We start from the raw sequence: 23,934 nt of genomic DNA on the forward strand, positions 1-23,934 counted from the left end.
GAGAGCATGGTTGCAAGATGGAAGGCCAGAATAAGTAGCACTGGATGACACTGGAGAAGGTGTAAAAAACACCTCGAGAACGTAGATGTAACAAAAATCAATAGGACCTGACCTAATATCCCCCATGGCTCTTGACGGCAGAGGTCACTTGGTACAAACTACCTAAAAGTTTTAAATAAAACACTTGAGACAGAATAATTGCAAAAAAGACAAACACAGTCCCAACTTTCAAAAAAATATAAAATAAAGCGGTGAGAGGCAAGAGGCACTAACTTACAGACTAAAGTGTAACTGACAAGTATTTCCTGTAAAGTGCTAGAAAACGTTGTCAGGTTGAGAATAATACTGAACACCTGTAGAGAGGATAGACTCTGTAAAAAAAAAAAATAAAAAGAATTCAGCATGGATTTAGAAGTGTGTAATGCCTGACAAACTTGACAAAATTCTAGGATAAGGCCACTAAAATAAAACGGGACAAAGAAGGATAAGTAGACTTTATTCTCTTAGATTATCAAAAATTTATTTGATGCTGTACCGCATGAAAGACCGAAGTGCAGGATGAAGACAAAAGCAGCGATAACTGGGAAAACAGTGACCGGTCTAGGGTCTACCCTGAACCACAGAAAACAGAGAACGACATTTAGAGAATCTCGGACCAGATTCACGAAGCAGTTACTCAAGTACGTATGAACGTGTACATCTTTCCTCAATCTTTGACGGCTTTGGTTACATTTATTAAACAGTTTAAAAGCATGAAAACTTCCCAATCAACTGTTGTTATTGTTATAAACAGCCTCCTGGTGCTTCCGAGCTCATTAACTGTTTACTAATTGTAAACAAAGCCGCCAAAGATTGAGGAAAGATGTTCACGTTCGTAAGTACTTGCGTAACTGCTTCGGGAATCTTGCCCCTAGGTTTCGAGTTGGAGAAACGTAACAGGTGGAGTTCTCAAGAACCGGTCCGGGGGTCCCTACTGTTTCTAGTATATGTGAATGTATTTTTTCACTCCCTCACACTCGAGGGAGTGAGCTCGTTCATGCCAATATTTACAAACGACGAAAAGTTAATGAGGAACGTAATGACGACTGCAGAACCTTGACAAACTCTAGGAGTGAGCAAACAAATGGTTACTGGAGTTCAGTCGCAACAAGTGTAAGGTAATGAAGATGGGAAAGAAAGGTAAAGAAAAGAGTCCAGGAAGTATTTTCATCAAAATGGAAAAAAAAACTATAGGAGACGGGGATAGGAAAAAGATTTGGGAGTGGATTTAACTCCAACCTTATCTCAAGAGGCACACATAAACACGGTAAGATCAGCAGCATCTGAGACGCTGGAATCAAATATAGCATTTTTTAGAAATATAAACAATGGCTCTTTTAAGGCAATCTACGCGGACTTTATCGCACCAACAATGGAGTATGCAGCACCGGCCTGGAATCCGCACTTTGTGAAGCATAAAACCAAAACTTAAAAAAGTACAAAGGCTTGCAACAAGATTTGTACCGAAGTCGGTTTAAGTATAAAAATAGGTTAAAGAAACTAGACTTTTACAACCCCTAGAGTTGGGAAGAAACAGAAGGGGGGGGGGGAGACATGATCGCATCATACAAGATACTGAGGGGAACTGGCAAGGTGTACAGGGACACCCTCTTTAAACCGAGAGAAAGTAAGGCGAAAGGACATAAGTAGAAGCTGGACACCCAAATGAGTCGACGAAATATAAGGAGACACTCTCGCACCCGATACGGACGAACGATAAATGGAATGTACTGATAGAAAAAAATTCCACCACCCTTCCACTCATCCAACAACCCCCCCCCCCTAATGCCCACCACAACAAATATCCCCATCCCAACCACCACCATCACCATCCCCTACCCCAACCACAACCCCCACTCCTACTAACCAGTCCCCCACACCTCACCGCCCCTTGTGTGAATTACACTGTGGCTTGTTGAACTGCGAACTCTCGTCCACTGAGGGAGCTCACACTGGACCTCTTTAACGAAGTGGTCGGGATTAATGCCGTACAATTACAGAGCTTTTTCGTTTAATGAAACAGTCCTGCCCCAAGAGCCCCACAGCACTAGGACAAACATCTATAAATACATTCTCACAAGCTTCATATTTTACAAGTTTTATTTCGCCGCTTCAGGTACTTTTAAAGCGCCGTCCCACGAAGTGGTTCTGTGTGAGGCTGTTTTATAGGTGTTTACTTTTGTTCTGAGGCTGTTTTATAGGTATATAATTTATTCTGAGGCTGTTTTATAGGTATATAATTTATTCTGAGGCTGTTTTATAGGTATATAATTTATTCTAAGGCTGTTTTATAGGTGTATAATTTATTCTGAGGCTGTTTTATAGGTGTATAATTTATTCTGAGACTGTTTTATAGGTGTATAATTTATTCTGAGGCTGTTTTATAGGTATATAATTTATTCTGAGGCTGTTATATAGGTATATATTTTATTATGAGGTTGTTTTATATGTGTATACTCTATTATGATATATGTTATATATGTGCATACTTAATTCTAAGGCTGTTTTATACGTGTACTTTATGTACTGCTCCGCCTCATTCACAATGTGTATGGGATGAAATTTGAAGCCTGAGGCTGCCTACAATTTTCAAAATAGTCATCTGAGTATTTCTAGAATATTTTAATGTTATGGAAATATGATCCAAAATGCAAGTATGAGGAGGAATGTTTGACTGTCTTGTGTTGTTGGTGGCTGACCGTCTTGTGTTGTTGGTGGTGGCTGACCGTCTTGTGTTGTTGTTGGTGGCTGACCGTCTTGTGTTGTGGCTGGATCATCTTGCTGCCTTGTCATACTAACATTTTCTTTCTGTATATTGTTCTGTCTTTATCAGCCTCATTTATCAGTTTTTTCATCTCTCTCTCTCTCTCTCTCTCTCTCTCTCTCTCTCTCTCTCTCTCTCTCTCTCCCCTTCATCTTCTAGCCTCTCACCTCACACTCACACCTTCATGAGGAGGCTTTAGTTTAATGAGCGTAGCAATAATTACAGTAGCCTATTACTATCTTAGCGTGATTACAATAGGCTAATAGAGTAGTCATGATCACAGTAGGTTAATATTACATTAACCATGAATACAGTAGACTATTATTACAGTAGCCACGATTACAGCCGCCTTTATTACACATATTTTATCATTGTCATTCCCCACTCTCTCTCCCTCTCTCTTACTCTTTCTCTGGCGTTGATTAATGGACGAGTAGGAGAGGGTGAGTGTGTTGGTGTGTGTGTGTACTCACCTAGTTGTGCTTGCGGGGGTTGAGCTTCGGCTCTTTGATCCCCGCCTCTCAACTGTCAATCAACTGGTGTACAGATTCCTGAGCCAACTGGGCTCAAGAATCTACATTTGAAACTGTGTATGGAGTCAGCCTCCACCACATCACTGCCTAATACATTCTATTTGTTAACTACTCTGACACTGAAAACATTCATTCTAATGTCTCTGTGGCTCATTTGGGTACTCAGTTTCCACCTGTGTCACCTTGCTCGTGTTCCACCCGTGCTAAGGAGTTTGTCTTTGTCCACCCAGTTAATTCCTTTCAGTATTTTGCAGGTGGTGATCATGTCTCCCTAACTTCTGTCTTCCAGGTACGTTAGGTTTAGTTCTCGTAGCCTTTCCTCGTAACTTATACCTCTCAGTTCTGGGAGTAGCTTGGTGGCATACCTCTGAAACCTTTCTAATATTGTCTTGTGTTAACTAGGTATGGACTCCTGACTGGAGCTGCATACTCTAGGACTGGTCTGACCTAAGTGGTATACAAGGTACTGAATGATTCCTTGCACAAGTTTCTGAAGGCAGATCTCGAATTGGCCAGCCTAGTATACTCCGCTGATGACATCTTTTTGGTGTATGAGAGTGAATGAGTGTATTAGTGTGTGTGTGTGAGGGTGAAGAATGAGAGTGAGAGTGTGAGAGTGAGGGTGAAGAATGAGAGTGAGAGTGTGAGTGAAGAATGAGAGTGAGAGTGTGAGAGTGAGTGTGAGAGAGTGAGAGTGAGAGTGTGAGAGCGAGGCTGCGAGAGTTTCCTCTCATGGAATTCTATCAGGTACGCGAGGGGAGATTTATCGTTCCAGAGGCCTAACTGGCGTTTTCTTTCAAAGGATTCTCTCTACAGATGTTGCAATATCCTCGATCTTGCAATATTTTCCATCACCTTGCATGGTATGCGTGCAATATGATACTAGAGTGTAGTTGGGTGCCAACTGTCTCAGTCCCTTTGTGTATATTGGCACAAGAGAGGTGTGTGTGTGTGTGTGTGTGTGTGTGTGTGTGTGTGTGTGTGTGTGTGTGTGTGTGTGTGTGTGTGTGTGTGTGTGTGTTTGTGTGTGTGTGTGTGTGTGTGTGTGTGTGTGTGTGTTTGTGTGTGTGTGTGTGTGTGTGTGTGTGTGTGTGTGTGTGTGTGTGTGTGCGTGTGTGTGTGTGTGTGTGTGTGTGCGTGTGTGTGTGTGTGTGTGTGTGTGCGTGTGTGTGTGTGTGTGTGTGTGTGTGTGTGTGTGTGTGTGTGTGTGTGTGTGTGTGTGTGTGTGTGTGTGTGTGCGTGTGTGTGCGTGTGTGTGTGTGTGTGTGTGTGCGTGTGTGTGTGTGTGTGTGTGTGTGTGTGTGTGTGTGTGTGTGTGTGTGTGTGTGTGTGTGTGTGTGTGTGTGCGTGTGTGTGTGTGAGCATACTGTGACATTGACCACCTCACATATTCAGCAACTTAAGTCTGTCCTTGAAACATGCTTTTGTTCACCCTCTCCAATGGAGGTGTGACTGTTCTTTTCCTGCTATCCCTATATTGCACTCACTTATACTAGCTGAAAACATAGAAGGGAAAACCTTGATACAACGGCAGACTTGGACGTTCTTAAAGGGTTCGGTGCCAATTGCTGTAGCCCATTGTATAAAAGCTCCACTGATACGTTTATGCTAATGCAATTCAAGAAGACTAATCATGATATTTGAGTCAATGGTTTAATGGTTAAATCTCAACAGAGATTTATTTAAACCATGCTTAAAGAGCAGTTTCCTAAATACATTGCTGAATAGTTTCTAGAGAATTGCTATATTCCCTTTGATGATGTGTATAAGGTCCGTTTGTCTGGTGTTGTTTTCATACACCTCACAAACCTATGGTGCATCTCACTGCCTGATTGGTTTTGGCATAGATGCTTCCGAAGTCTTATTCCCGCTATGGTGCAAATATCCACTTTGCAAGTCTCTGTCCTCTGATTTGTCAGTCTTTTCTTTATTTATTTCCAGGATCTCCATCAACTGAGGTGTTCCACAAGGCTCTTTCCTGTCTCTTTCTCTATTATGTTTATTATTATTATTATTTTGTAATCAATGTTCATCTTCACTGAAGTTCTAATACTGTATATTTGTGTGTTGGTGACCAATAAGCACTCTCCCTCACACTTCAGGTGAAGTCCTTCTCCGGCAGTGTCACCAAGTGTCGCACTTTGCATGACTGTTCCCTTCTGTCTAACGTGAATCCCAACAACATAATTTGTATTAACCACATTAAAGCACACTTCGAGTGCCAGCACTCTTGGTGAAGTGCTCCAGGAAGGCGCTCATATCGACGAAGAGTGCGCCCAAGAAATATTGTCAGATCTCTTCAAGTTCAAATACAGCTTTAGCTTTTCCCCTGCCGCTTCAGCTGTGCAAGTGTCACTCACACAAACGTTAAGAACACTGTTCTCACGTCGTGAGACTGCGTCACCTCTACCCTTGTAGCCTGGCCTCTCGAATCACATTTCGACATCGAAATCTCCAACGATGTGTTCAATAAATCTCCAACGATGTGTTCAATAAATCTCCAACGATGTGTTCTATAAATCTCCAACGATGTGTTCTATAAATCTCCAACGATGTGTTGTATAAATCTCCAACGATGTGTTGTATAAATCTCCAACGATGTGTTCTATAAATCTCCAACGATGTGTTCAATAAATCTCCAACGATGTGTTCTATAAATCTCCAACGATGTGTTCTATAAATCTCCAACGATGTGTTGTATAAATCTCCAACGATGTGTTCTATAAATCTCCAACGATGTGTTGTATAAATCTCCAACGATGTGTTCTATAAATCTCCAACGATGTGTTCTATAAATCTCCAACGATGTGTTCTATAAATCTCCAACGATGTTTTCTATAAATCTCCAACGATGTGTTCTATAAATCTCCAACGATGTGTTGTATAAATCTCAAACGATGTGTTCTATAAATCTCAAACGATGTGTTCAATAAATCTCCAACGATGTGTTCTATAAATCTCCAACGATGTGTTCTATAAATCTCCAACGATGTGTTGTATAAATCATAGCGGCTCACAAACATTTCTCTGTTTTGGGGTCGAGAGGTGAGGTTAAGTTCGCGCGCTTTAATGCACTGTTTTCTCGTTTCCTCTTTCCCTTCTTGTCCTCACATCCGGGACAACTCGCCTTCTACCTAAATTATTGATGCAATAGAGAGCACAAAGCTAATCTTCGGATGAGTTTACCTCACCTCACCTCTAAGATGGTCATTAGTCTCCCTTCATAAATTACCATCACTCTCTCTCTCTCTCTTTTCAATCGCTACTGCGATATGGCTTCTGCTCCTAGGAGCTTGAGAGTTGAGTATTACCTCCATAGTCCTGTATAACTAGTACAACAGCTTCTCGGTTCTGTATAACTAGTACAGCAGCTTCTCGGTCCTGTATAACTAGTACAGCAGCTTCTCGGTCCTGTATAACTAGTACAGCAGCTTCTCGGTCCTGTATAACTAGTACAGCAGCTTCTCGGTCCTGTATAACTAGTACAGCAGCTTCTCGGTCCTGTATAACTAGTACAGCAGCTTCTCGGTCCTGTATAACTAGTACAGCAGCTTCTCGGTCCTGTATAACTAGTACAGCAGCTTCTCGGTCCTGTATAACTAGTACAGCAGCTTCTCGGTCCTGTATAACTAGTACAGCAGCTTCTCGGTCCTGTATAACTAGTACAGCAGCTTCTCGGTCCTGTATAACTAGTACAGCAGCTTCTCGGTCCTGTATAACTAGTACAGCAGCTTCTCGGTCCTGTATAACTAGTACAGCAGCTTCTCGGTCCTGTATAACTAGTACAGCAGCTTCTCGGTCCTGTATAACTAGTACAGCAGCTTCTCGGTCCTGTATAACTAGTACAGCAGCTTCTCGGTCCTGTATAACTAGTACAGCAGCTTCTCGGTCCTGTATAACTAGTACAGCAGCTTCTCGGTCCTGTATAACTAGTACAGCAGCTTCTCGGTCCTGTATAACTAGTACAGCAGCTTCTCGGTCCTGCATAACTAGTACAGCAGCTTCTCGGTCCTGTATAACTAGTACAGCAGCTTCTCGGTCCTGTATAACTAGTACAGCAGCTTCTCGGTCCTGTATAACTAGTACAGCAGCTTCTCGGTCCTGTATAACTAGTACAGCAGCTTCTCGGTCCTGTATAACTAGTACAGCAGCTTCTCGGTCCTGTATAACTAGTACAGCAGCTTCTCGGTCCTGTATAACTAGTACAGCAGCTTCTCGGTCCTGTATAACTAGTACAACAGCTTATCCTCGACGCTACTGTGTGTGTCTCTGTATTGTTTCCCAAACTTGTCACTGTTCTACACTTCTCCATCCCTTCCTTGCTGTGGCTCAACGTCTCCTGGTTGGGAAGTGTTCTCTCCAGGCGTCTGAGTGTGTGGCACAGTCCCGGAAGATGGGGCCGGGGCGTCTGAGTGTGTGGCACAGTCCTGGAAGATGGAGCCGCCCCGGCCTTCTCTTTCCTCAATTGATTGTCCTCATTTTGACAAAGAATTCGAGGAGTTTTCTCAGACAAAGACTCATCCCTTTCGTGTATATATATATACACTCACCTGCTAATATCAACACTATTACTCTCGGTAAATATTTGCAATAACTCCCTGGCTTTTAGATAACGGATTTCGGTTTACCCGCAGCAACCAGACCATTGATGACTGATCAATAAACCCGCATACATCACTGCGGGTTGATGCGTGCGGGTTGAGAGGGGTGGGACAACCTGTTCCACCCCCTCTCAACCCACCATAAAGACCGGATCTGACTACAAGAGCTAGACAGTCGAGGTCATTTAATTTGTTTTTGTTCCGTTCCTGAGTTCGGCGCCAGTCATTACAACAGGGCAGCTCCGTCGTCAGGGAGTCGCTCAGTTCGGGTTTAAAGGTGTCATACGCTGTTGGGGGGATTTACAAGGGCGTGGCCGTGTTGAGTCCGGAGTCATCCTCTTATCCTAACTTCCGTCAATCCTTACCATTCGCCTTTCCGCTACCATTTGTCCTTTTTCTACAAATCGTCTGTCTTCTTCTATTTGCTCTCTCTCTCTCTCTCTCTCTCTCTCTCTCTCTCTCCAATTCATTATCTGTCAATCGTCCTCCACTCTGTCCTATCGCCCAAGGGTTGCAATGCATCCTCAACTATCTTTCGTTCTAATCTAATCATTCATCTTATGCTACAATTAGTACGACCCACTAGTTCGTCTCCCTCCTGCAATTCGTCCCACGGTACAGTTCGTCTTCCCCAGGCGTGACAGAGACAAGCTCCCACTCGTTACACAGAAAAATACACAGACGATGTGCCGGGTCATTGTTAACGATACTTAACTGTCCAGAAACGTTATAACAATTTAGTAGTTGATTCTGGACACCTGGTGTGGCAGTGTAGCTGTCTCCTGACCACAGTAGTTGACAGCTCGGAGTGGCCATGATAATCAACAATCAACAGAGACCAAAAGCCAATCAACACAACCCCAGCGACCAATGACCATCAACAGAACCCCCAAACAATCAACCAACCAATCTACCAAAAAAAATGACTTACCTGGTTGATTCCCGGCACCTGGTTGATGGGATTCTGGGAGTTCTTCTACTCCTCAAGCCCGGCCCGAGGCCAGGCTTGACTTGTGAGAGTTTGTGAGCTTGTGAGACTTACCATAACGCCACAATAACAACCAATGAGAAAGCAGTTTTCACCGAGCCGTGAGACTTTTGTTTTCATTTATCCCCCCCCCCCCCGAGAGCAGCATCAGCATCATCATCATCTCCCACACTAGAAAAAAAACTGGTGGCATCCCGCCCACTACAGCCTCCTTCAAACACAGATTAGAGTTTATCTCCGGCGTGTTTTAACGCCGGCGGAGAGCGCAACAGCTTGGCTAAAGACCCAGGAAGCTGCACAGTCTCTAAGAGGGTGCTCAGGAAGCTGCACAGTCCCTAAGGGGGTGCTCAGGAAGCTGGACAGTCCCTAAGGGGGTGCTCAGGTAGCTGCACAGTCTCTAAGAGGGTGCTCAGGAAGTTGCACAGTCCCTAAGGGGGTGCTCAGGAAGCTGCACAGTCCCTAAGGGGGTGCTCAGGAAGCTGCACAGTCCCTAAGGGGGTGCTCAGGAAGCTGCACAGTCCCTAAGGGGGTGCTCAGGTAGCTGCACAGTCCCTAAGGGGGTGCTCAGGAAGCTCGCCGCGAGCCACAGGGACGTTCACCAATACCTTCACTGGACCACCAGCAGTAAAGTTGACTGTGTGCGACTTCATTAGTAGCGTCTCTGAGCTGTGGGAGGCTAGGTCATTCGTGTCTATCTGTGGAGACACCCACGTACACTGCCCACCCATGTACCTACTGTCCACCCATGTACACTCTCATATACATGTAGGGACACTTCCTTCAGTGACCGCAAGCCTTCTTTCATTCCTCGCCTGAGCCGAGGAATGTCTATTTCTCTCAAACGAAAACAAAAATATTTTTTTTTTATATTTATATAAAAAATATTTCTTGAGAATATAATTGTATTTATTTCATGTCTCCATTTTAACTCGTGGGCGAAAATATCACAAAATATTTATTTAATTTGATGACGAAAGTCATTTTTGTTTTTAACTGCCTTCAGTACTGGGGGTCCGCGCCCTTGTTTGGGTCTTCCTAGGTAATTCCTCTCGCTCTTGGTTAATGAGGAATTTGATGTCGCTAAGCTCTCGCTATTTGGAAGGTCGCTCTTCCAAGTTAATTATCTTAATTTATCGTCAGATTTTTTTTGGTGGTGGAGGTGGGGGGGGGGGGGTCACACTCTCTGACTCTTGTTATGTGTGTGTGTGTGTCTTGGTCTGTGTTTGTCTGTATATATGTATGTGTGTGTGTGTGTGTGTGTGTGTGTGTGTGTGTGTGTGTGTGTGTGTGTGTGTGTGTGTGTGTGTGTGTGTGTGTGTGTGTGTATGTGTGTGTTTGTGACTGTATGTGTGTGTGTTTCTTTGGCTGTGTTCTTTGCTCTGTGACTGTCTGCCTTCTGTGGTTGTCTGTCTGTATCTCTTGCTCTGTGAGCGTCTTTGTGTTGCTTGTTTTGTGACTCTCTGTCTGTGTCTTCTTCTGTGACTGTCTTAGATTCTCCCCCCCCCCCCCGGCGGCGTCCACACCTGAGGCCAGGGGGCTCCACATCCCTAGTCACTGTGGTGTTACTCTTATCTCGCCAGAGTGGGCGTTAAAGGCAGTGTGTGTCGGCATTATCGGGGGTCATAGGAGATAGTGAAATATGTAAGGTGCACGGTACATAGGTAGAACCTTCCTTGTATGTAGTGTAGGATGGTACCGTTTGGTTGTGTTGAAGAGACAGCCTATTTCCACTCCCAGAGATACCCAGGAGACAGCCGACTTCCACCTCAAAGATACCCAGGAGAGAGCCTATTTTCACTTCCAGAGATACCCAAGATCCAGCCAATTCCTTCCCCCCAGAGATGTCCAGGAGACACATTAGGGTATCTCTTGGGTATATCTGGGATGGATATTAGCTGTTTCCCGAGTATCTTTAGCGCGGATATTGCTGTTCTGGGTATCTCTGAGGTGGACCTTGGTGTGTGCTCTTGGGTATCTCTGGGGGAAGACATTCGCTGGGGGCCTGGATAACAAGCGAATAATTATCATAATTTATGCTGATGACCGAGTAATTCTGACATATAATCATGTAAATTTTAACTTACACACATAATGAAAAATAAACCAACACATTCAAACTTTGGAAAACTAAAAAAAATTATTTTTGTTTAATACTACTTTTTGAAATAGGCAGCTCCTATTGGCCCATATACGAGGCAGCTCCTATTGGCCCATATACGAGGCAGCTCCTATTTTCCCATATTCGAGGCAGCGCCTATTTATATCCAACGAAACTCATCTCTAAACATAAGATCATAAAAATGTATTAGACTACATCAGGACTGACAAACTAAGGGGCATGGCAGCTGAGTGGACAGCGCTTCGGATTCGTAGTCTTGTGATTCCAGGCTCGATCCCCGGTGGAGGCCGGAAACATATGGTTAGAGTTTCTTTCATCATGATGCACCTGTTCACCTAGCAGTAAATAGGTACCTGGGAGTTAGACAGCTGCTACGGGCTGCTTCCTGGGGATGTGTAACAAAAAGGAGGCCTGGTCGAGGACCGGGCCGCGGGGACGCTAAGCCCCGAAATCACCTCAAGAGAACCTCACGAGGGGCCTATAGTGGCCCCTATTAGGCCTTTCCTATATATATATTCTCCCATATTCTTTCATATACATGTCTGACCTACTCTTGCAACAATCCGGCGATCCATTATTTTACTCTGTAGTTTATTTCATAAATCAACAACCTTGTTTCCAAACTAGTATTTACCCAGGTCAATCCTGACTCTAAATTTCTCTAATTCATAAACACCTTTTAAGACATTTGACGTAACGTACATATTTCCTCTGAGCAGGATTATTGCTCTTCATAATAATAATAATAATAATAATAATAATAATAATAATAATAATAATAATAATAATAATAATAATAATGTTTTATATCAAACGATCAGTGTAAAAAAAATGCACCGAGATGTAGAGATGTAATCAGTGTTTACGGAAACATTCCGTCACTCCTTCATACAAGCACGATATTATCCCTGAATTTCAAAACCAAATAACATGTTGATTAAATTGTCATTAGCAGGTCTCTGGTCCAAAAATATACACACGATACTTATTTTAAAGGTATATATATATATATATAAAGTTGTTTTCACGGACGATGTTTTTAGAGGTTCATGGTTTGGAAGCCCGTGTGTGTGTGTGTGTGTGTGTGTGTGTGTGTGTGTGTGTGTGTGTGTGTGTACTCACCTAGTTGTACTCACCTGGTTGTGCTTGCGGGGGTTGAGCTCTGGCTCTTTGGTCCTGCCTCTCAACTGTCAATCAACTGGTGTACAGGTTCCTGAGCCTATTGGGCTCTATCATATCTACACTTGAAACTGTGTGTGGAGTCAGCCTCCACCACATCACCTAATACATTCCATTTGTCAACCACTCTGACACTAAAAAAAATTCTTTCTAATATATCTGTGGCTCATTTGGGCATTCAGTTTCCACCTGTGTCCCCTAGTGCGTGTGCCCCTTGTGTTAGATAGCCTGTTTTTATCAACCCTGTCGATTCCTCTGGGATCTTGTACGTGGTGATCATATCCCCCCCCTAACTCTACTGTCTTCTAGCGACGTGAGGTTTAATTCCCGTAGTCTTTCCTCGTAGCTCATACCTCTCAGCCCGGGTACTAGTCTGGTGGCAAACCTTTGAACTTTTTCCAGTTTGGTCTTATGCTTGACTAGATATGGACTCCATGCTGGGTCTGCATACTCCAGGATTGGTCTGACATATGTGGTATACAAAGTTCTGAATGATTCCCTGCACAAGTGTCTAAATGCCGTTCTTATGTTAGCCAACCTGGCATATGCTGCTGATGTTATCCTCCTGATATGGGCTTCAGGAGATAGGTCTGGCGTGATATCAACCCCCAGGTCTTTCTCTCTCTCTGACTCGTGTAGAATTTCATCTCCTAAATGATACCTTGTAACTGGCCTCCTGCTCCCTACACCTATCTTCATTACATTACATTTGCTTGGGTTAACTCTAACAACCATTTTTTCGACCATTCCTTTAGTTTGTCTAGGTCTTCTTGAAGCTTCAAGCAGTCCTCCTCTGTCTTAATCCTGTGTGAGTGTGTGTGTGTGTGTGTGTGTGTGTGTGTGTGTGTGTGTGTGTGTGTGTGTGTGTGTGTGTGTGTGTGTGTGTGTGTCTGTGTGTGTGTGTGTGTATGTGTGTGTGTGTGTGTGTGTGTGTGTGTGTGTGTGTGTGTGTGTGTGTGTGTGTGTATGTTGTACAGAACTTTGATGTGCATTCTCTGATCTTTCGTCTTTACATCATGAATCAACGCATCGACGTTGATTCAACGTTTTATCGACGGTGATTGAAACGTTGCTAACGTCCCAGAATTCGGAGAGGAAGCACTCTATGGACAATCAAACCCACATTTCAGACGTCACAGGAGTCGTTGGCTATCGCAATATGAGTCAATCAAATTTTAAAGACTTGCATGGAGGTCGACTTCAACCCCCCCCCCCCATGACACACACCATGCAATACCCCCTACGACACACCGTGCAATCACAAGTCACCATAGAGAGCTGCAAGATGCTAACAGCAACCAGCTGGTCTCCAACCTTGGCCAGAGAGACACACAGACATTCTTAAGGATACAGATATTCATATGGAACCCAGATTGACGAATCGATTGCTTAACTACTATTATTACTACTACCACCACTGCTTCCATTAACTACTACTAGGGTTGGCTATCAATTACGAATTCAAAGCAGAAAGATGGGCCAGATATACACGAATATTAATGAACAAATCCCCAAGGGCCGTGACGAGGGTTCGAACTTACGTCCGAGAGGATCCCAGACGCTGCCAATAAACATGAATATTGCTACATGTGAAGGTCAGAGTCTGGGTGATGACGGCACACCTGCCAAACATCATATGGACAAATGTTGAAATTGCCGGATCAGAATGCAAGAAAGATTTCGAAGCCATGAATAGTATTAGACGTTTCATTGACGGCGCTTCTACATGGATGCGAATTCCAGAATTCCATTAACCTCATTTCTGACTACAAACTGGAGGAAAAGGCCATTATCACCTGGACACACACACACACACACTGGAGTTTACGTCCACCTGGTTGATAGTCTGATCAACCAGGCTGTAGTTCATACGTCAGGCTGTGGGCAGGCATACCACTGTTGTGGGTAATTGCGTTACTGGAGGCCTATAGGGGGGGGGGTAACACTGGGGTGGAAAATAGTGGTTACGAGGGCATCCCGTTCTCCCAACTAATAGGTTACATTTTACACATTACAATAACCTATCGTCTAAAAACGCAATCTACTATATAAAGTAACAGCTCACAAATATCCCATGTTTTCTATATCTAGGCTGGTTAGGTTAGGGTTGGGTTCGTACGTTTTTTTTTTGTACTTGGGTTAGTAGGTTGCATTTTGTACGTTGTGATAAACTGAGATAATGGGCTGGTGGATGACAGGCATCAACAGGCTGCCAGTTGACATTATTGCCGTTCATTTAAACTATTCAAGAGCACAAGTTAACAAGTTAACGTGTACACGAGTTTGTTTTGTGTTGGGCAATAGGCCTATGAACCTCCGGAGGATTATTAAGGCCTCCACAAGACCTTATTGACCAGCCGTCAGCTATACACAAGGCCTGACAATAATCGCTGACAAAAATTAAACTGTCAGGCGTATATATACGCCAAAATATGTGGTACACATCTCAAAATATGTGGTACACATCTCAAAATATGTGGTACACATCTCAAAATATGTGGTACACATCTCAAAATATGTGGTACACATCTCAAAATATGTGGTACACATCTCAAAATATGCGGTACACATCTCAAAATATGCGGTACACATCTCAAAATATGTGGTACACATCTCAAAATATGTGGTACACATCTCAAAATATGTGGTACAAATGCGGTATACCCCTTGGATACGTGGGTATGATGGAGGGGGGGGGGTAAACTTAACCGAGCATGGGTTAACAGGTTTACTGTGACACTAAGAAACACAGTTTTTGGTTGTTAGGGTTACCGAGAACCCAAATAGTTGAGTTCTTGAGTACTGAACTACTACTACTTAAGCCCACTCAGTTGGTCCTGCTCTCGCCTGGCGACCCAGCGCCGCCAGGGCACAGCCAATCAACGTGCTTGTTCTCTCCCCTTCTCAAGTTGTGATTGGTTCTTCAGCCGTGCTTCGGGTTCGACCTGAGACTTCTCGCTAAATACTGTGCTGGAAACTTTCTACACGTAGTGTTTCACCCTTTCTCTCTCTCTCTCTGTCTCTGCCTGTCTCTCTCTCTCTCTCTCTCTCTCTCTCTCTCTCTCTCTCTCTCTCTCTCTCTCTCTCTCTCTCTCTCTCTCTCTCTCTCTCTCTCTCTGTCTCTGTCTCTGCCTGTCTCTCTCTCTCTCTCTCTCTCTCTCTCTCTCTCTCTGGAGATACCAAGGCCTCGACTGAGCTTCCGTGCCTGACCTAAGTAAAGCCTTGGCCACTTGGCTGTGTATTACCTCGAGGAGTTATTTTAAGATCTTTCCGTGAACATCTGAACTTTATAGCTGCTGCCACAAGCAAGAGAGTGGAGTCCTGCACTAGACGAAGTGGCCTTTGACCTTTGATGCTGATAACAAGAGAGAGAGAGAGAGAGAGAGAGAGAGAGAGAGAGAGAGAGAGAGAGAGAGAGAGAGAGAGAGAGAGAGAGAGAGAGAGAGAGAGAGAGAGAGAGAGAGACAGACAGAGAGACAGACAGACAGACAGAGACAGTGTCTTACACTTCTATACGTGATTGTCTGTCCATATTTTGTTGTTGACACTCAAACTAGGACCCAATTCAAAGCTGTACACATAAACACACCATTATATACATAAACACACACACACAAATGTATACCTAAACACACACCCTGAATACACCGACACGTGTATACATGCACACAGTGGTATGCTACAGACCATTGTCACGTAGGCGCTGGCAAATGAACATTATGTGTGTATGAAAATACAATTAGACCGCCAGAGTATTTTCTTGAGAATACTTTTGGAAGTGCGCCGCCCCCTGTGTCCTTGGGCGCGGGGGGGGGGGGGGAGGGAGCCCTTGACTTATACATACCAAATTAAAATGAATAAAGGAGCCAAAAATTGAATGATAGAGAAAATATAATAATGAGTAAAATAATGAATTAGGAAAATAATGAAAGAAGAAATGAATAAACGAACGAATGAATCAGTAAACTAATGAATTAAAATAATGAACGTGCACAAAAATTAAACTAATAACTGAATGATAAAGGCGTGACAACAATACATGTGGCACAGATAAAGATAATTAGCCATGTGAAGAGTTTATTGCATTAACTTTACCTGAACATTTATAAAAAAAACAACAAAAATATGTCCTTAACAATTGAACTATGAAGTTTTTGCTAAAAAAAACAGGTGCGCAGTGCAGGGGTTGAGGGTGTTAAGACGCAGTGAGGGCTGGCACGAACTGGCAACCCCTCACTTCATTAATGACTCATTCAGAACACCTCAGTAAATCCCACTAACTCAGAGTACCCAACCGCTGGCATTAGTCGGCACAGCTACATAGCCTCACCACTTGCAGGTCTGCGCTCGATCCCCATATCCCCGGACATTGTCATCCGGGGCTATAAGCAATCAAATGCAGCCACAATATAAGGTTTGGCAAATATAAGATAAAACAAGAAAAAATTTAAAATACTATAAAAAACCATATTATCAGTCATAAATGTGTATTCTAAGTTCAAATTGAACTTTATATATATGTAACATATTATGGTAGACTTATTTTGTCTACCATATAATTATTTGTCTACCATAGTAATTATATAAATTGAATGTTTTTTTTCAGTAAGGTGAGAGGAAGCCTCAGCGTCCAGAATATTTCTCAAGTGTTGAAACTAATGTGACTTGACGCCTCAACAATCTTAAACGAGACACAGACGAGGGTCACAGACGAGGGTCACAGACGAGGGTCACAGACGAGGGTCACAGACGAGGGTCACAGACGAGGGTCACAGACGAGGGTCACAGACGAGGGTCACAGACGAGGGTCACAGACGAGGGTCACAGACAAGGGTCACAGACGAGGGTCACAGACGAGGGTCACAGACGAGGGTCACAGACAAGGGTCACAGACGAGGGTCACAGACGAGGGTCACAGACGAGGGTCACAGACGAGGGTCACAGACGAGGGTCACAGACGAGGGTCACAGACGAGGGTCACAGACGAGGGTCACAGACGAGGGTCACAGACGAGGGTCACAGACGAGGGTCACAGACGAGGGTCACAGACGAGGGTCACAGACAAGGGTCACAGACAAGGGTCACAGACGAGGGTCACAGACAAGGGTCACAGACGAGGGTCACAGACGAGGGTCACAGACGAGGGTCACAGACGAGGGTCACAGACAAGGGTCACAGACAAGGGTCACAGACGAGGGTCACAGACAAGGGTCACAGACGAGGGTCACAGACAAGGGTCACAGCAACAATAAAAATAAAATCTGTTATGAATATCAGTGATTGTCGTGATACTGGAACCTTAACTCAGACGTAATGTTGTTTTATTAGTAAAGATTCCTGAGTCATCTTAGAAACACACACACACAGACTCAACAGCCATAGTTCAGTACCAGGGACCACACACAGACTCCCAACAGCCATAGTTCAGTACCAGGGACCACACACAGACTCCCAACAGCCATAGTTCAGTACCAGGGACCACACACAGACTCAACAGCCATAGTTCAGTACCAGGGACCACACACAGACTCCCAACAGCCATAGTTCAGTACCAGGGACCACACACAGACTCCCAACAGCCATAGTTCAGTACCAGGGACCACACACAGACTCAACAGCCATAGTTCAGTACCAGGGACCACACACACTCAACAGCCATAGTTCAGTACCAGGGACCACACACACTCAACAGCCATAGTTCAGTACCAGGGACCACACACACTCAACAGCCATAGTTCAGTACCAGGGACCACACACAGACTCAACAGCCATAGTTCAGTACCAGGGACCACACACACACTCAACAGCCATAGTTCAGTACCAGGGACCACACACAGACTCAACAGCCATAGTTCAGTACCAGGGACCACACACAGACTCAACAGCCATAGTTCAGTACCAGGGACCACACACAGACTCAACAGTCATAGTTCAGTACCAGGGACCACACACAGACTCAACAGCCATAGTTCAGTACCAGGGACCACACACAGACTCAACAGCCATAGTTCAGTACCAGGGACCACACACACTCAACAGCCATAGTTCAGTACCAGGGACCACACACAGACTCAACAGCCATAGTTCAGTACCAGGGACCACACACAGACTCAACAGCCATAGTTCAGTACCAGGGACCACACACACTCAACAGCCATAGTTCAGTACCAGGGACCACACACACTCAACAGCCATAGTTCAGTACCAGGGACCACACACAGACTCAACAGCCATAGTTCAGTACCAGGGACCACACACAGACTCAACAGCCATAGTTCAGTACCAGGGACCACACACACACTCAACAGCCATAGTTCAGTACCAGGGACCACACACAGACTCAACAGTCATAGTTCAGTACCAGGGACCACACACAGACTCAACAGTCATAGTTCAGTACCAGGGACAACACACAGACTCAACAGCCATAGTTCAGTACCAGGGACCACACACAGACTCAACAGCCATAGTTCAGTACCAGGGACCACACACAGACTCAACAGTCATAGTTCAGTACCAGGGACCACACACAGACTCAACAGCCATAGTTCAGTACCAGGGACAACACACACACTCAACAGCCATAGTTCAGTACCAGGGACCACACACAGACTCAACAGTCATAGTTCAGTACCAGGGACAACACACAGACTCAACAGCCATAGTTCAGTACCAGGGACCACACACAGACTCAACAGCCATAGTTCAGTACCAGGGACCACACACAGACTCAACAGCCATAGTTCAGTACCAGGGACCACACACAGACTCAACAGCCATAGTTCAGTACCAGGGACCACACACAGACTCAACAGCCATAGTTCAGTACCAGGGACCACACACAGACTCCCAACAGCCATAGTTCAGTACCAGGGACCACACACAGACTCAACAGCCATAGTTCAGTACCAGGGACCACACACAGACTCAACAGCCATAGTTCAGTACCAGGGACCACACACAGACTCAACAGTCATAGTTCAGTACCAGGGACCACACACAGACTCAACAGTCATAGTTCAGTACCAGGGACAACACACAGACTCAACAGCCATAGTTCAGTACCAGGGACCACACACAGACTCAACAGCCATAGTTCAGTACCAGGGACCACACACAGACTCAACAGCCATAGTTCAGTACCAGGGACCACACACAGACTCAACAGCCATAGTTCAGTACCAGGGACCACACACAGACTCAACAGCCATAGTTCAGTACCAGGGACCACACACAGACTCAACAGCCATAGTTCAGTACCAGGGACCACACACAGACTCAACAGCCATAGTTCAGTACCAGGGACCACACACAGACTCAACAGCCATAGTTCAGTACCAGGGACCACACACAGACTCAACAGCCATAGTTCAGTACCAGGGACCACACACAGACTCCCAACAGCCATAGTTCAGTACCAGGGACCACACACAGACTCAACAGCCATAGTTCAGTACCAGGGACCACACACAGACTCAACAGCCATAGTTCAGTACCAGGGACCACACACAGACTCAACAGCCATAGTTCAGTACCAGGGACCACACACAGACTCAACAGCCATAGTTCAGTACCAGGGACCACACACAGACTCAACAGCCATAGTTCAGTACCAGGGACCACACACAGACTCAACAGCCATAGTTCAGTACCAGGGACCACACACTCTCAACAGTCAGAGTTCAGTACTAGGGACCACACACACTCAACAGTCAGAGTTCAGTACCAGGGACCACACAGACTCAACAGCCATAGTTCAGTACCAGGGACCACACACAGACTCAACAGCCATAGTTCAGTACCAGGGACCACACACAGACTCAACAGCCATAGTTCAGTACCAGGGACCACACACTCTCAACAGTCAGAGTTCAGTACTAGGGACCACACACACTCAACAGTCAGAGTTCAGTACCAGGGACCACACAGACTCAACAGCCATAGTTCAGTACCAGGGACCACACACAGACTCAACAGCCATAGTTCAGTACCAGGGACCACACACAGACTCAACAGCCATAGTTCAGTACCAGGGACCACACAGACTCAACAGCCATAGTTCAGTACCAGGGACCACACACAGACTCAACAGCCATAGTTCAGTACCAGGGACCACACAGACTCAACAGCCATAGTTCAGTACCAGGGACCACACACAGACTCAACAGCCATAGTTCAGTACCAGGGACCACACACAGACTCAACAGCCATAGTTCAGTACCAGGGACCACACAGACTCAACAGCCATAGTTCAGTACCAGGGACCACACACAGACTCAACAGCCATAGTTCAGTACCAGGGACCACACAGACTCAACAGCCATAGTTCAGTACCAGGGACCACACACAGACTCAACAGCCATAGTTCAGTACCAGGGACCACACACAGACTCAACAGCCATAGTTCAGTACCAGGGACCACACACAGACTCAACAGCCATAGTTCAGTACCAGGGACCACACACAGACTCAACAGCCATAGTTCAGTACCAGGGACCACACACAGACTCAACAGCCATAGTTCAGTACCAGGGACCACACACAGACTCAACAGCCATAGTTCAGTACCAGGGACCACACACAGACTCAACAGCCATAGTTCAGTACCAGGGACCACACACTCTCAACAGTCAGAGTTCAGTACTAGGGACCACACACACTCAACAGTCAGAGTTCAGTACCAGGGACCACACACACTCAACAGCCATAGTTCAGTACCAGGGACCACACACACTCAACAGTCATAGTTCAGTACCAGGGACCACACACTATCAACAGCCATAGTTCAGTACCAGGGACCACACACACTCAACAGCCATAGTTCAGTACCAGGGACCACACACACTCAACAGCCATAGTTCAGTACCAGGGACCACACACAGACTCCCAACAGTCATAGTTCAGTACCAGGGACCACACACTATCAACAGCCATAGTTCAGTACCAGGGACCACACACACTCAACAGTCATAGTTCAGTACCAGGGACCACACACACTCAACAGCCATAGTTCAGTACCAGGGACCACACACACTCAACAGTCATAGTTCAGTACCAGGGACCACACACTATCAACAGCCATAGTTCAGTACCAGGGACCACACACACTCAACAGTCATAGTTCAGTACCAGGGACCACACACACTCAACAGCCATAGTTCAGTACCAGGGACCACACAGACTCTCAACAGCCATAGTTCAGTACCAGGGACCACAGACTCCCAACAGGACCCTGGGTAGCAACATGGAACAACCAACACAAAACATCGACACAATCTAGAACATCTGTTTGTATTGTATTAATTGTATAAGTGTAGTTGTGAAGACAGAACATAATGAACTCGCTAAGGTAGACCAAGAATTAAGTGGAATACTGTTTGCAAACCCCTGTGAAATACAAGATTGTATACTATCAGCCAATTACTTTGGTTTACGAGGAGTGAGTAGAGTACTATCCACCAGAAGCTGTGTTATAGCAGAAGTGGCAGTATACAAGTTTTCAACTGGTATACTACTCAAAGGATTGGTTGAGACTTCGCTGTGCAATACAAGGAGTGAGTGGTATACTATCAACCGGCCAGTATACTGTCCCGGGATACCAGAACATCAGCCGGCCACCGTGGTCTACCAGGAGAGGGAAGACTGGTATACAGCAAGTCACCAAGGAGCCGCTGGGGACAAAAAAATGGACCCAGCAAAAATTCTCCAGATCATCACTAACAGCACCTGGATGGGTGAGTGTTGCTATCGTCTGTTGTTTGTTGGTCTGACGCTTGTTGTGTGTATGTATGTTCTCCTCACACTTATCTCTCTCTCTCCTCACACTCTCATCACTCTCACACTCTCTCTCTCTCTGTTTCTCTGTATTGCCTTCGTCTATTTATCTACCTCCTAGAAACCCTGCTACAAGCGCTCTACCTAAACTCAGTGACTATCCACGCTCCACTAGCCTCCACAAACAAGTAAATACACAACCATACCCCAGCCTCGACCTATCCTCTTGCTCCCTCGCGCCTTTGGTGGAAATGTGGAGCGGGTGCAGGCATGCTTCAAGTATTCTGTAGTGAAATACACCTCGCAATGCACGCCCCAAAAATATGGCAGAAGATGTCTGTTCAATCTTGCATGATGTACGCTTCTGTGAGACTCGTTCCAGATTCCAGGCTCGGCTAACATATTGTGAGGAATGTACGTGCTTAGTTTCAGGGTGAATCAGTGAGGCTCTGGAAGGAAGACTTATGATTCCAGCATTTGGCTGGAAGCGTTTGGGAAAAGGAAATGAAAAGTAGTTTAAAGATTAAAATTCGATTGTGTTAAATACAAAAATATGTCGTAATATTGCTACCCCTGTAAAGTGGATTTCTTCTTACAGTTCAACACTAAAAAAAATATTGGAGATCTTCTTGAGTTATCTTGAGATGATTTCGGGGCTTTAGTGTCCCCGCGGCCCGGTCCTCGACCAGGCCTCCACCCCCAGGAAGCAGCCCGTGACAGCTGACTAACTCCCAGGTACCTATTTACTGCTAGGTAACAGGGGCATTCAGGGTGAAAGAAACTTTGCCTATTTGTTTCTGCCTCGTGCGGGAATCGAACCCGCGCCACAGAATTACGAGTCCTGCGCGCTATCCACCAGGCTACGAGGCCCCAAGACAAGAAAAGGCAAGAACAGAAAACAAGATGTACTTACATTGCTGGAAGTAATCCCCATAATACATCGTGCACCTTTGGAGGTCGGGAGTAAGGAAGTGTGATCCCACTCTTGATTAATATAATCTGGAAGGGAAAGAAAAAAAAAGAGTTTTAGAGACTGGAATCAAATAGGACTGAGAAAGTGGCACGTAATTCCACTCACGACATTAATACTCTCAAGGACTCAACTCATCACTAAGATTAGCCAAAGATCACCCTCCAGACTCTGGGGTCACCCTCCAGAGTCTGGGGTCACCCTTCAGACTCTGGGGTCACCCTCCAGACTCTGGGGTCACCCTCCAGACGCTGGGGTCACTCTCCAGAGTCTGGGGTCACTCTCCAGACTCTGGGGTCACCCTTCAGACTCTGGGGTCACCCTCCAAACTCTGGGGTCACCCTTCAGACTCTGGGGTCACCCCTCCAGACACTGGGGTCACCCTCCAGACTCTGGGGTCACCCTTCAGACTCTGGGGTCACCCTCCAGACTCTGGGGTCACCCTTCAGACTCTGGGGTCACTCTCCAGCCTCTGGGGTCACCCTTCAGACTCTGGGGTCACCCTCCAGCCTCTGGGGTCACCCTCCAAACTCTGGGATCACCCTCCAGACTCTGGGGTCACCCTCCAGACTCTGGGGTCACCCTTCAGACTCTGGGGGTCACCCTCCAGACTCTGGGGGTCACCCTCCAGACTCCCAAGTGAGGAATTATCCAGCGTCCGACGAAGTATGGAGCTGTATTTCAACCCAGATGAGGCGCATTGGTCTGGATTACCATCCAGGCTCCAGATTACGACGGAACATCCCTCTGCACGACACTCCAATTCCACACTCGGAAGAGGTATGATGAGCGACAAATATTTCCAGTTTCCAGGACTGAGCCACATAAATCTGTAGCCTCCAAGGGTGCTGGAAACACGCACAAGTAAAGACAAGTAACCTCGTATTCTTCTTGTTTAATAAAAACAACGAAGAAAAGTGTTTTTATATCCCATTTTATTTGATCGATATAGAGCTGTTTTGGATTT

General features: G+C 45.4%; 2 protein-coding genes across 2 annotated transcripts; one reads left to right on the forward strand and one right to left on the reverse strand.

Annotated features, from left to right (window-relative positions):
- Positions 1-6,621: 6,621 nt before the first annotated feature.
- LOC138369105 (uncharacterized) lies at positions 6,622-9,653 on the reverse strand. Its single transcript, XM_069332041.1, has 2 exons — positions 9,531-9,653; positions 6,622-7,557 (listed from the first exon to the last, which is right to left on the reverse strand). Exons 1-2 carry the CDS (start codon positions 9,651-9,653, stop codon positions 6,622-6,624), a joined length of 1,059 nt encoding a protein of 352 aa, XP_069188142.1.
- Positions 9,654-13,697: 4,044 nt separating this feature from the next.
- LOC138369106 (eukaryotic translation initiation factor 3 subunit A-like) lies at positions 13,698-17,537 on the forward strand. Its single transcript, XM_069332042.1, has 2 exons — positions 13,698-13,818; positions 16,921-17,537. The coding sequence occupies exons 1-2, from the start codon at positions 13,698-13,700 to the stop codon at positions 17,535-17,537; spliced, it is 738 nt and encodes a 245-aa protein (XP_069188143.1).
- The last annotated feature ends 6,397 nt before the right edge of the window (positions 17,538-23,934 follow it).

The sequence above is a fragment of the Procambarus clarkii genome, chromosome 27, assembly GCF_040958095.1.
Source record: "Procambarus clarkii isolate CNS0578487 chromosome 27, FALCON_Pclarkii_2.0, whole genome shotgun sequence".
Taxonomy (NCBI): domain Eukaryota; kingdom Metazoa; phylum Arthropoda; class Malacostraca; order Decapoda; family Cambaridae; genus Procambarus; species Procambarus clarkii.